The sequence below is a fragment of the Haplochromis burtoni genome, unplaced genomic scaffold (assembly GCF_018398535.1).
Source record: "Haplochromis burtoni strain Fernald_Lab_line unplaced genomic scaffold, NCSU_Asbu1 Contig_195, whole genome shotgun sequence".
NCBI classification, from domain to species: domain Eukaryota; kingdom Metazoa; phylum Chordata; class Actinopteri; order Cichliformes; family Cichlidae; genus Haplochromis; species Haplochromis burtoni.
Window position 1 is genome coordinate 931,739 of NW_024582556.1, and position 14,251 is coordinate 945,989.

Genomic DNA, 14,251 nt, shown 5'->3' on the forward strand with positions numbered 1-14,251 from the left:
ATATCTTATTTGCGCTGAATCCTCCTCTGTTCCAGCCCCGTTCCCCATTCCCTCATCCCTATGAAACCTGCTCCTTTATACTAAGTTAAAGGTTGTGTGTGAAAGGAATTTCCCATCTGTGGGGATAAATAAAGCACCCTAGCTTATTGCAATTTCAGTCAGATTTGCAAACAAGTAATCAAACTGACACACATTGAATAAAGGGCCTTAGTATCCAGGGCAAGTTGCCTTGTTAAAAAATGGAAACCCTGAGCACTGTGTGATCCCACTGTAAGCAAAATAAATTTTAAATTTTGTTTCTTGCAGGTAAATCAAATCAGTCTGCTCACTCTTTGTGAGAACTGTGTTGTAACCTGCAATTAAAACCCAAATTGCAGAGGAGTCATTTCAAAAATGCCAAATCCAACTTTAATTATGTGCCACATACCATTAAAAAAAACCCTCAGAACAACAGTTATTAAAATTAAAGGCTCAGCCTTGTTTTACAGTAAAACAATCGACACATTATTACCAAAAAAACATCTCTTACACCTGTATATTTATACATTTTCATTCAGTAGTAGATCACTTGTAGTGTAGACTTCTCCTTTACCAAGTTGCAAGTTGCAGTACATGTAGGGCCATGCAATAGAAATGTCCAGTGTTTGACAGTACAGTGCACTTCTACAGCAGCAAATTCATCTCGCAGTGTTTGTCTGTTCACAGTGTTGTCTACTGTGCTAGGACATCTCTGAATTAACACAGGGATTCGTACAAAAACTATTCTCTGTCTCATACACACACAAAGTCACACACTTAAGTGCACTCAGACGCATCCAGTTCGTCATCAGTAGTGATTCATTGTGATAGTCTTTTCTTTCTGTGCATTTTTATAAGTTACATTTCTGTATGTAGATGTTGAGCTCCTGAACAGAGGGTTGGTCCCCTGAAAGAAAACAAAGAAAGAACACAATGACGTTTAGATTTTTACAGATGCCACAGAAAGATCAAAACCAACAACACACTAGTCCTGTAAACCTTCCAAACTGCCTGAAGCTCATTTGGCCCAAATCAGAAATCTCAGTGAGCTTGTTTAATGTTAAAGTTAATGATAGCACAGTTTAAAAAAAGACTGAACAAGTATGGAAGGGTTGCAGTAGAAGCCTCTTTTTCTCTCTAAAAAGAACACGGCAGCACAGTTTAGGTTTGCAAAGTTGCATGTGAACAAACCACACGGTTTCTGGAACAATGTCCTGTGGACAGATGAGACCAAAGTGCAGATGTTTGGCTGTAATGCACGGCACCACATTTGGAAAAAACAACAACACAGAATATCAGCACAAACACCTCATACCAACTGTCAAACAATGTGGTGGAGGGGTGATGATTTGGTCTCGGTTTGCAGTCGCAGGACCGGGGCACCTTGCAGTCATTGGGTCCACCATGAACTCTTCTGTATACCAAAGTGTTCTAGAGTCAGATGTGATGCCATCTCTCTGACAGCTAAAGTTTCAGAGAGATGGCCCAAGTGGTAAATGGCCTGTATTTATATAGCGCTTTTCTAGTCCCTAAGGACCCCAAAGCGCTTTACATATCCAGTCATCCACCCATTCATGCACACATTCACACACTGGTGATGGCAAGCTACATTGTAGCCACAGCCACCCTGGGGCGCACTGACAGAGGCGAGGCTGCCGGACACTGGCGCCACCGGGCCCTCTGACCACCACCAGTAGGCAACGGGTGAAGTGTCTTGCCCAAGGACACAATGACCGAGACTGTCCAAGCCGGGGCTCGAACCGGCAACCTTCCGATTACAAGGCCCAACTCTTGAGCCACGATCGCCCCAGTGATCCCAAGTAGATCAGTAAATCTACAACAGAATGGCTGAAACCAAAGTCCAGACCTCGACCTGCCTGAAATGCTGTTACAGTAACTTTTCAATTCTATTCTATTCTATTTTATTTATATAGTGCAAAATCACAACACCAGTCAGTCACCTCAAGGTGCTTTATATTGTAAAGTAGACCCTACAATACAACACAGAAAACCCCAACAATCACACGATACCCTATGAGCAAGGCGACAATGGAAAGGATAAACTCCCTTTTAACAGGAAGAAACCTCCAGCAGAACCAGGCTCAGGGAGGGGCGGCCCCAACCTGCCGCGACCGGTTGGGGTGAAGGGAGGAAGATAAGACAAAAGACATGCTGTGGAAGAGAGCCGGAGATTAATAATAACTAATGATTAAACCCAGAGACGTGTATAAACACATAGAGAGTGGAAAAGGTGACTGTGCATTAATGAATACCTACAAGCCCCAATGACCTGAAGCACAGTTGTAAAAAACAGTGGGCAAAAATTCCACCGCAACAATCTTAGAGACTGATAAAGTCACACAGAATTTTTTTCTCTATTTGTTGCTGCCAAAGGTGTTTCTACAAGCTACCGAGTCACGGGATGTATGTCAGTGAATATTAGTGGGAACAGTTTAGTTATGAGAGATACTTCGCCATCAGACTTTGTCCACCCTTTTGAATATCTAATGAATGTCTAATACATTATTTTGCTTTTTAATTATTCATCTGAGCCCAACAAAAAGATATTAGAAAGAATAAAAGCGAAGTCATCCACGGTCTTACCGACTGCCAGTTTGCCTTTGCCCTTTCAGCCTCAAACTTGGCCACCTCCTTTTGGTCATGGACTGACACTAACACCTTCCACACACCCAGCAGGATCAGGCCGATACAGACGACAGAAAGGGAGACCCCGAGAAGAATCATGGGGATGTTGGGTGGCTCTGGACATCCTGAGACAGGACATGAGAGCGAGATGAGACTTGCACCGGGAGTATCTTTCACTTTAGTCGTCTACGTTGGTGTCAAGCTTACCGTACATCTGCAGATCATAGGCAGTGGTGTCCGTCTCACCTTCCACCACTTTAAATGACGCCCAGCACTCGTTCTTCATCATAAACGTGCACGACATAGAAGGACTCTTGTCATAATCTGTGAGGAAATGTGAACATACATATCCATAAGGTAAGGCTATCATCTTCCCTTTGACATTGTGCTGAGAATGTCAGATGATATACTCTGCTCTGTTGTGCTGTCAGTGTGACTTCATTATCTAAGACTAGAATCTGGTGTGTGTGGACCGAACCATTGTGTTTCACATCTGAAGCTTGAAAATCTTCTGTGATAATCAGATATGCCTCTCAGCTTGCACAAGTACAGCGGCTTTAAAATCAACTCCTCTACAAAGGAAGACCAGGTTCTTTGGCTATTCACAGGCACCATAATAGCTTTGCCTGTACAACAAGGTAAATAATATGTTCCCCATTGTTCCACACTGCCCAAAAGGACATGGATGGCGTTGTGTTAGAGAGGGGGGGTGCAGACTTCACAGAGACACCCGAGTCAATGGAGGTCAGCATTCCTCCAAAGCAGCGACCCTGGCTGAAACTTAGCAGGCCTCTGTGTTGATAGCACCACCATGAATAAGAACCCTTGCAGGACAGGGAGGCAAAAACTTGATGTTATTTGATTTTAATATATTTTGCTTGGTTTTAAGGAGTTGCTACATTTTAGCACATTTAAAAAAAGCTATTTTAAATATTTTGCTCCTGGCCATTCTTCAAAATATGTCATATATGTTTTGAAGGTTTTCTTTCATTAATTACTATTTACCCACTAAGGGGCGTTAACCTGCATAGACTTAAAACCTGCATGAGATCCAGTATCTCTTGGTGGCAGTTAAAAACCAGCTTTATTTGATTGATTTGAATCAATACCAGTAACTAAGGATTGTTAACATGCATAGACTTGAAACATTCGTTGACAGTTGCAAGCAGGTCCTGTTTTGCAAATTCTTCCTTGTGAACATCATACAAGAGAGTCTGATATACAGATTTAGGTGTCAAATTGCCGTTCACCCCACAGCGAGTTTGTGAACATGAATTGCAAAAAGTAACCAAACAGAAGTGAAAAAGCAATTTCTCTCAACAGTCAACAGGCTGTCCTTCTAGCTGTGGATTCACACAGTTTTCATACCGTCGCTTGCAGTGTATTGTACTATCAGGCCAGAGAGACCTGTGGATTTAAAGGTGTCACAGGACTCAAACAAAAGCACTCAGAGAGCGCAACTCCCTCTGAAGGGCAAGGGCTACACTAAAACTTTTTATGCCATCATTGTGACCTTGTAGAGCGTCATATTGAAAAAAAAAAAAAGACAAGTTTTATACAGCCCTATGCATGTCCTTCAACTAATATATTACTTGATGTGGTTTCTTGAAACTTTGAAGTTGACCTTGAAAATTTTCAAGGTGAAATTTGACCTTCAGTGCTGACAATGAAGGTCAAGGTCAAATGCTTAGTCAACCTAGGTACTCATATCCCCCAAGGCCTAGTATATTGTTGTGAAGTTTGAAGATGATCCATAAAAAATTGTGGGTGATAGTTTTTACTGATTTTCACATTTTGAGTGACCTTGACCCGATTTTCAACAAAATGAAATCAGTTCAAGCTGTTACTGGCATCTACAATCACAAAAAAATATTTGAAAATGATATCTTGAAAACTGTGGACACTAGGCTGCTTACATCCTCCTTCTCTTTGGGGGAGAGAATAATTGTTTTGTGTTACTGAACCAGGAATACCTGGAAGGCCTAAATACCAGCTAGCTCTTTCTGATGTAACACCCTGAAAAGGCAGGACTGGGGTTTTTAGCCACACCACCTGCTCAACTTGCCAGATTAGTCTCACTGTGACTTTGTCCTTTTGTCTGAAATGCAAGTCAAACTGTTTGGTCATCATTTTTGACTCAGTGGAGGAGTGATCTAAAAATAACAGTAGTCTTGAAAACCTTTGCGGGGCTTTCCAACAAGATAACATTGAATAAGGAAGGGCCGAACTTAAAGCAGATATGGTTTTATGACTTTTATAGCCAGAGTTAGAAAATGTATCGATTGCACCTTGTAGAGCGACATTACTAGAGACAAATGGGAAGGTTTGTATGTGGTGATTTAGTGATTTACCCCATTAGGTAAGTAAGTTTAGTTTAGGTTACGGTTAGAGTTCAGTGAGTTAGACTAAGAAGCTGAATGAAAGTAAAGTAACAACAGGTAAGTTAGGGAATCCTTTACCTCCTGTTGTATTGATGGAAATTGTAGTAGCGCTGCACCTTTGATCACATGACTCAGCATCATCCTGATCTTGAAGATGGCACTCTACACAGGTCCTAGTGTTGAAATGAGCAGGAAAATGAAAGGTTAAGATGATGCAGCAAGCATTTCTTGAGGCTTCAATCACTGACACGGGGCGAAAGGAGAAATCACAGTTGTGGTCACTTATCAGCTTTTTTCCCAAGGCTTCTCTCACTCTCTATCACGGGTTCCCCCCCTCCACAGTAAGAGTAGTATCAAATGGTCCTGGCCCTGACAGCTGCTTTACAATGAAGAAAGGAAATCTCTCAATGCTGTGTTGGGGACATTAGTATCTTTTGAAGTTACATGGAAGGTGTAGACACATGTGAACAACAGGACCAGAACCTGATATGCCTGAACTCCAAAGAGCAGACAGATCACGCGGCGCAAGGAGACGATATCTTGTATCTCTGAGGTAAAGAAATACCAATCACCGAGGTGACGCTGACAAAATACTCGACATTACACCCTCGTTCGGCCGAAAGAAGCGATGGAATGACTGCGCTCTCACCTTGCAGATGTACAGGAGCTTCCACAGGTTGGACACTTCTCACACTTGTCCCCAGATGCTCCGGGTACAGTGCAGACACAGTGGCCACATACACATTTCCCCCTGCCGCTGCAAAGTGAGCCATCCTTAGATGTGCACGCCTCCATGCTGGTGCTGCAGTTACAGTACTGCCCTTTCCATCCGTGTTCACAAACACACTCTCCGCAGTCGCACACTCCATGGCCTACAAACAAGAAAGCTTCATTTATAATAAAAGGCTTTCCACAAAAACACATGAATAAGTCAGAAGCATTTGCATGAAGTTACTCACCTCCACAGAGCTCCCCACGGAAGCGAACACAGGAGTAATTGTCACACTCGCAGTAGGGACCGTAGATGCGCCCAAAACTGGATGCATGACACACACACTGTCCACAGTAGCACTGCCCCTGACCACTGCATATTTCAGACTGATTGTTTGCGAGGCAGTTGCTCAACAAAGTGCTCTCCTCATTGCATTCGCACTGCGCTCCCAGGAAGCCCGGCTGACATATGCACACGCCGCACTGGAAAACCCCTTGGCCTTCAGTGCACTGGCTGCTGTCTGACTTTGGAGGCTCACAGTCACAGGAACAAAGGGACTGCACTTCTATCTCCAAACTGTCCTGAAGGCCTACAGGTCTGAGGGAAAAGTGCCGAACTCCTGACAGGCATCCCAGAAGCTCCACAGACACATTGAACACTACCTGAGGAGCAAAAACAAGGAGGGCATCAAATTAAGATCAAACTAAGAACAGACTGCAAATATTCTGCCTGCGAAAAGTCAGCGCTATTAATCCCCACAGCAACGCCATTGATAATTGGGGGCTTTTTCATCTGTTTTAGACAGCACAGCTAAGAGAGAGAGGAAACACTTCGGATTTGAACCAGCTAAACAAGATCATTAAGCCCTGATGTTGGTGAAAGTAAGTAAACTAGTTCCTCCGTTCTTCTTCTTCTTTCAGCTGCTTCCTTTAGGGGTCGCCACAGCAGATCACCTATCTCCATTTCACGTATCTGTAGCATCGCCCTCTGTTACACCAACCTTCTGCATGTCCTCCTTCACTACATCCATGAATCTTCTGTCATCTTCCTATGTTCCTCCATCTTTAACTTTGTCCAATATATCCACCATCCCTCCTCTGCACATGGCCCCGGAGGAAGCCACCCGAGGGATTGATGAAGTCTTATCTAATCTAAGTTCTTATCCTGTCCTAGCGTGTTTTATGCATTTGTGTTTTGACAGACAAACTGGTTGATTTTTTTTCTCTCTCAGAAATATTGTCTGATCTATCAGTTACAAGTGCTAAAGCCTCAAATTCACCAGGTCTCCCTCTAATCAACATTAGTCTCTGACAAAAAACAACTTAAAATTTTCCAGATTTACACAACACATTCCTATCTGACCCAATCCAAACAATTCTTCAGGTACAACTAAGGCATGAATGTTGACGAGGCAGAGTGCACGTTGTGTTATTTTTCACCTGTCAGTCTGTGTATAGATTTTTTTTACATACTTTTACAAGTTTATAAAGCACTGCACGTCTTGCAAAGTTCTCTGCATACCCTAAAATTAAGCTTTTACTGTTGTAGTGAAAGACCTAACACAGTTAGAAAGACCTAACACTCTTGAGCTGTTAGGACTGTCTGTGTGTTAGAATAGTCTTTTGTCCCTTCCATTATTTAGTTTCACAGGCGTAACAACAACAGAACAAACACAGCATCCCATTCTCTCTCTGACACACGCTCCAAGTGCAAAAAAATAGCATACAATAATAATCGATACTCTTAATAGTATAATTCCAGCGTTTTGATCAGCACCATGGACAACATCCGGGGTCAGATGTCATGGGAATGAACGCTAACACTATTTTCTTCAGCTAAGCTCCCACAAACTCAAAACAGATTTAGCCTTGTTTCAGTTCATGAGGAAAAATGTACACTGCATAAAAGCTAGGCTTTGATTCACAAGACAGAACCATGGGCATAGTGGAACTCCTATAGTATGTCCACTTCATCATAACACCATGATTATGAGCTTCCAGTATACTTTAGAGGAGAGGGCCCTCCTACCTTCAGGACCCAGGGATGATGCCCTCCTGATGCCTTGTGAGAATTAATGCCTTTGTTTAGTTTCCTTTAAGCTTTCAACTTTTGTTCACATTTAATCTTAAATATCTACATTTTTTATGTTATGTTTGGTGTTTCACTAGAATTGTTAATAACTGTTCTTGTCTGATGAGATAGTTTAATGAAAGGCACTTCAAAAAATTTTAAAAAATGAAGCAATTTGTAACAACAGCAACTCACCGTGTCTCCTGGTTTGATGTTGGAGCAGCGTTTTAGATCAGGGAGGATAGTTCCATTAGGGCAAACGGTTGTGAAAGACATGTGCAGCTCCTTCGTGGCTCCAAGGACCTCTAGTTCAATCTCTGAGCGAAGTTCCTGGAAAACAGATTATGTGTATTGTGAGCCATATGAGAACACAATGGGCAGCACACCTCGGTACTGATCAGGTTTCTCCTTCAAAAAAAGCAAAAAAAAAAAAAAAGCAAAACTAAGTTAACTAAAATCAAATCAGATTTTCCTTTTGTTCAGTCAAGATGAAGTGGGATTTCCAGCGCTGTCAGATGAATTATACTTTTCACCCTGCATTGACCTGACCTGACACCTCATGTCTAATTCTTTTTTGGGGGGGTGAGTCAGCATCCCAGGTGCGCTGCACTGTATAAAGCACCTGAAGAAAGTGTGACAGCTAACCTCAGCTTGAGAAAATAGTGTGCTTGACTGACTAATGAACTCTGTAACGGCCCGTCTGACTGCTAACAGAGGGCATATTGTGTGCTTCCTGGCTTTAGTGTTGGTAAGGAAGAAGAAAACCGGAGCACTTATGGGATACACCCAGCTGAGGATGGATTAAGTAGATAAAACGCATCTAAAGAGACTTCGCTGTTACTCATCAGAATTACAGGTGAGTGCAAGTACTCATCACCTGTGCAGTATCACTAAATAGTCCCCTGTTTGCACTGCGTTCCAGTTAAGCACCACATCTACAATCACTGTGATGACAGGGACTCTGCTAGTGCGGCAGAGACTAAATGTGGGTTTAAATGACGCAACCGATGAAGTAATTAGAGGACTGCACAACTACCAGTCATCGCCGCCAAGGGGGATTTACAAAACGACGCACGGTGGATGAGATGGGCAGAACGAAAACGACCAAGAGTGAGAAAAAAGAGGCAGTGTGCGGGAGAGGGAGGGGAAGTTTAGAGCAAATCAGATTTGGAGGGGGCGAGGAGATGAAACGGTTGGGACAAGCAGAAACATGCTGGCCAACATGCTGATGCAGAGTGTTGGGAGGTAGAGGGGAAAATGTGATAGAAGAAAGAATAAAAGAAGGAAAAGAAATAATAACAAAGGGGTGGAGAAAATAAAAATAGTAACGTACCAGTTTGCTATAGATACATTTTCGTGCCTGCACCATTAAATATTACTTGATTTAAAAAAAAAATTGTCTTATGACTTTTACACACACACACACACACACACACACACACACACACACACACACACACACACACACACACACACAAAGCCACACATCCACTCTGCCAGCACATCCTGATTATCAGGCCCTTTTATTTACTTTGTATGCTGTTACAATCAGTTCCAGGATGTTCCGCGAGTCTTTCGCCACGACTCCAACAGTGGCACCAGGTATGAGCTCAGCATAGTTCTAAGAGACACAGAAAACAAAACAACAAAAACAGATAAACAGTAATGTCACTGTTACAAATACGGGAAGGTCATCACCACACATCTTCCCTAAAAGAACAGCACGAAAAGGAGTGTGGAAGAGAAACGGGGCCAGTTGTAACAAGTTGAATGCAACTCAGAAGATAAATATGCTAACCTCACAAACACTTGTGTTATTCAGCTCTCTAGTTTGATCTCTTCTAACAGGGAAAAAAACTAGGGAGCTGTTACCATGTAGTTGTCTTTCTGGTCTTCTGTCACTGCAAATATCAGCAACATGTTGTTGTCCACCAGCTTATCAATCAGCTGACCAAGAGTTGGATATTCCTGAAAAAAAAAAAGGTTACATTTATAAGAGGTTTCAGGTGATTATTTACCATGAGTTACCACACTGTTAGAGGAGAAAGCCAAATAATAATGAAAAATAATAATCCTAGATGAATCAAATGATAAAATCAGGTTTTACATGCACTGTGGACTTTGAGTATTCATTGTTGGCATCCAGGTGACACTGCCCGTCATTGGGAATCACAATACCGGCCAGCCTGCTGTCCATCCCGAAGTGTGAGTTGCCATCGCTGACAAACACCAGCAAACGCATGGAGTCGTTCCTCCAGCCGATCTTGTCCTAGCAGGAGACACACAGCTGCTCTGAAAAAAACAGTTGGCGAGGTGGCGTCACAAACGAACGGCCGGCATCTTTGGAACCTTGAAATGGGAAATGTTACCCCACAAACGGCTGCTTGCATGATGGCGTCGAAACCACACTCCGTGTCGTCAATGTTTGCAGATATATGCTGCACGGCGATTATCTCGTTGAACTTGCTGGTGTTGCTCGTCAGAGACAAGACGTGCTTGTAGCCAAACGTCGGTAAGCAGGTGTTGTCTATACGGCTGTAATGTAACAAGACATTAAAAGTGAGCGTTAGAAGAGTAAGAGTGTCAGATTTACAAGATCAGAGCATTTTAAAAAAACAAAAAGAAACAAACTTCTACTCATGTTTAGATTTTTATTTTATTGTAAACCTGCACGGGTTGGCCAGTTCTTCTTCTGTGATCTTGATGAAGGGCAACAAGGGTTTCTCCACAAAAGAGCCAAAGCCCATTCGAAATTTACTCGTGAGCTTCGCCATTTCTTTTGACAAAGTAGAGCCCAAGTCTTTGATCATCTTCAGATCGTCGATCATGGATGCTGACAGGTCCATCAGGTAGTACATGTCCACAGGATAGTCCTCTTTGTGTTGAACCTTCACCTGGAAGGTCACCTCACTGCCTGTGCGAGAAACAAAATCAGGCCACGTTTTATCTCTCTGAACTCAAAAAACTGCTTCAGAAGACAAATCGTCACTTCAGAAGATGTCCGACTGCATACCAGGTCGGAGCTTGAGGGACATTTTTTGAGGGAATATCTGTGTGCTATTAGTGCTGCCCATCTTCTTCCCAAGTGGCTGATCCTGGAGGATCTGGTGTTTGGAAACAGGGAACTGCAGCAGGTCCCTGGCACATCCCTTTTCCAGTAAGACATCCAGTGTGTCACATCTTTGTGTGACTGAAAACCAGTCTGTGAAATTCTGACAAACAAAGGGGAACATGTGACAAGTAGCAACCTCAGTTTGCAGGCTGGTTTACAGCAGGCCATAAAGATTATTACTTTGTCATCAGCGTCATCATGTAAATCAAAGACGAGAAGATATTTTGCAAAAAATCACTTCACTTTAAATGTGACTGTCTTCTCGTATAGCTGCTCACCTCCTGTGTGCACCAGGCGCACTGGGGGCTGAGTTGCAGACAGTCGTCACAAGTCACAGTACTGCCGGCTGAACACAAACCTGCTGCACAGCACATAAACAGGTAAGGGTTGTCAGCACAGACCAGAGTCCAACACTAGAAAAAGTCTGCATTTATGGTGTCATTTTTTATTTACTTATTGATATGATTATTTTAATCTGTGTGTTTATTCTAATCCTTAGTAGTAGTAAATGTGTAGTCCAGTGTAGTAAATGTAACATAATTCTTGGTTTCAAATTTTAATACCTTCTCACAATAAAACATCCCAACCACTCTTCAGTGCCAAGACAGCATTGTTGACTTGCTCTTGAGTGACTACTACTTTGCAAATGAGCTTTTAAAAAGAAAGCCAGGACTTCAGCTTACCCTCCACGGCGTTGATCCAGTACCGGAGAATCAGGCTCAGCAGTAGAAGCCCCATGAGTCCGTGAGGTTACTGGTTGATAAGAAACACAAGGTGAATGTTTCAGGTTATTTCATAGCGCGTTAACAGGAGTGAAGCCTATCCAGCGTCATGGCTCCTCTCTTCAGCCAAACGTAGGCTACAATAAGAGAGGAGTTTGCTTTCCACCACCTGGATAGAGGAGGAGGAGGAGGTGAGGGGCTGCCTCTACCTGCCCTGCCTTTTTAAGTCAACTTCCGTCCAGGTGAGAACGCGAGGCGGGCGCGAGGAGAAAACAAACCGCAAGCAAACCGCTAGCTGATGTCTCCCCTTCTTATTTAGCTGTTCGTTAATGAATCAGGTTTGTTCCCACCGTCTGTGTCTGTGTATTAGTAAGGAATAAGATAGGAAATAGGAATTCTTAGTTAAAAGTAACGTGAAGCCAAAAATAAACGGCATTGCAAATAAATTAATAGGTAAATAAAAATATTAAAAAGGCCTATTTTTCTCCTAGAAATAATTAGCTTATTATTTCAAGCTAAATGCGTACTTCCCCTTTAATATCAGGAGGTAAAATCTTACAGTACATCACAGATTCAGGCGTGACAAATGTGTAATTGAATGTCTTTTCTACTACTTTATATATATATAATATATAATATATAATTATATATACATATTATATGATATAAGTATAATCTTATCTATATATATATATATATATATATATATATGATATTGACTCCTCAATTTGACTTTGTGACCTTTGGTAGATACCCTGGCTTAGCGTTGGTCTAAACTCTGCAGCGGTATGTATATAAAGTAGGTAAAATTAGCTCCACCTTGCATCAGCTACAGTGTTTCTGTAGAATGAATGGCCTTTAAAAAATAGTCGTGTTTGTGTTATGTAAGTGTGAGTGACTTTCTTGTTAAGGCTAGATTGCTTGTAAATTTGAAACTGAAGTAAAAGTACAACATTCTGTTGTAATGAAGCATTAAATGTGGCTTAATACTTCATATTAAGCTATGCCATTTTGTTATAAGCTAATGATAGCAAACTAGTGTTGCTTTTGAATGTACTCTCTTTCTCTCTGTTAGGCCATCCCCTTGAAGTCTCTGTGCTTTTAAAAATGTTGTTGTTCTCTGTGAGGCCCTGGCGGCGCACCTTGTCACACTGGATTTGAAATATGAGATTGTTTATACCCTCATTACACTGCTGCTACAGTGTAATAGGCTAGAATTAAGCTACAGTCAAATGGGATCGCTGAAATTGTGTGTGGAGAGGAATAATAAAGTGCAGACAGGGCACGCCATGAGCAAATAAATCCTTCAAAACTCTATTCTGTGGGCTCTATAACAGAAGTTATGTTAATATTTAACACAGCGACTCAGAGAACATGAGTCAGTGTCACTGTCTCACAAGAATTTTCCAGCTTGACGATTAACTCACGATGAAAACCAGGCCTATCGCAAGATATGAAATATGATCAGTGTGTGTGTGTGTGTGTAATAGAAGGGGAGGAGGGGTGTAGCTGAGTAGGTGTTGAACTATTGACAGCTGCAGTGCAGATATCCCCGCATGTCCTAAGTTAGAGGAATCTCACAATTCAGCACCACACCCCTTCTGAATCTGTGAGACCCATCTGCCACCCCGAGTTAAACCCCACCTCCACTCCTCTTACAGCAAACCCTCTCACCCCTTAATGCCTCTTCTCCTTTTGTCTTTCATTGGCTCTCTTCTCCCAAGTTCTTTGTGTTGTGATCCATATTTTCCAGTAGCCTCTGCCATTTAATTCATGCCTCCTTCAGCTTAATTCTTCCCTTGTCTCACACTTCACTCCTCTCCTCTCCTCTGAATTCCTCAACATGATGCAGTCCAACACCACTTTTGTAGCCTGTCATGTCCTGCTGTTTGTCCTGTGTGAGAGGTGTACTGCAGCATCACTGCCTCTGCACCTCACCTCACTGTCTCATGTCTCAAAATGACTTTAAAACCTGTAGCCCTTCACTAGCATTTCAGAGATATTCAGGCTTTTTAAACCCAGTGGGACTCTTTAAACCACAAAGTAGCATTCTCAATGAGTATCAGGCCAATCAATATTTACAAATTCAGAGATCTCGTTCCCCTATCTCTCTTCTCTCAGCATTATACGCAAGTGTAATACTGCAGTGAGCCGACTCACCTTCAAGGCTGTCCTCTGATAACATGCTGTCCCGTCTCAGTCTTTCTTCCTTGACATCAAGTGAAAAATGGAGAGAAGTGGAGAAGCATCAGCCCAGCACATTCAGTCCTATTGTATCCCAGCAATTGGCAGAGTAACAGTAAACCTATTGTAACGGCGCCCTTTATGAAGCATGGCGCTAGGATGACCCTGCTGCCCATGCTCCTTGGCTCATGTGTGTGTGCGCGCTCGTGTGAGTGTGTGTGTCTGGAAGTTTGTAAGTATGTGTGCATGTATGCATTCTGGGGTCGTGTGTGGGTGTTTGTACAAGCTCTAGCTTGCGTGTGTGTGTGTGTGTGAGTGTATGTGTGTGTATGTGTAGGGGGAGGCCGCAACGACAATGAGTGACGGTAACAACTGCTGGCTGTGAGACCTCCAGATCCAGCTTCTT

At 42.5% G+C, this 14,251-nt stretch overlaps 1 protein-coding gene across 3 annotated transcripts; it reads right to left on the minus strand.

The window, feature by feature from the left end:
* Positions 1-459: 459 nt before the first annotated feature.
* itgb6 (integrin, beta 6) lies at positions 460-14,049 on the minus strand. Of its 3 annotated transcripts, none has more exons than XM_042226083.1 (16): positions 13,822-14,049; positions 11,623-11,692; positions 11,218-11,297; positions 10,841-11,039; positions 10,495-10,741; positions 10,197-10,362; positions 9,935-10,096; positions 9,700-9,795; positions 9,359-9,448; positions 8,023-8,157; positions 6,005-6,419; positions 5,695-5,917; positions 5,124-5,218; positions 2,872-2,988; positions 2,623-2,789; positions 460-925 (listed from the first exon to the last, which is right to left on the minus strand). In XM_042226083.1, the coding sequence occupies exons 2-16, from the start codon at positions 11,675-11,677 to the stop codon at positions 827-829; spliced, it is 2,346 nt and encodes a 781-aa protein (XP_042082017.1). In that variant the 5' UTR covers positions 11,678-11,692; positions 13,822-14,049; the 3' UTR covers positions 460-826. The 3 variants fall into 3 exon arrangements, with proteins under 3 accessions (XP_042082017.1, XP_005935313.1, XP_014193280.1); XM_005935251.3 differs by having other exon boundaries at positions 11,218-11,300; XM_014337794.2 differs by lacking the exon at positions 13,822-14,049 and having other exon boundaries at positions 11,623-11,847.
* Between the last annotated feature and the right edge of the window lie 202 nt (positions 14,050-14,251).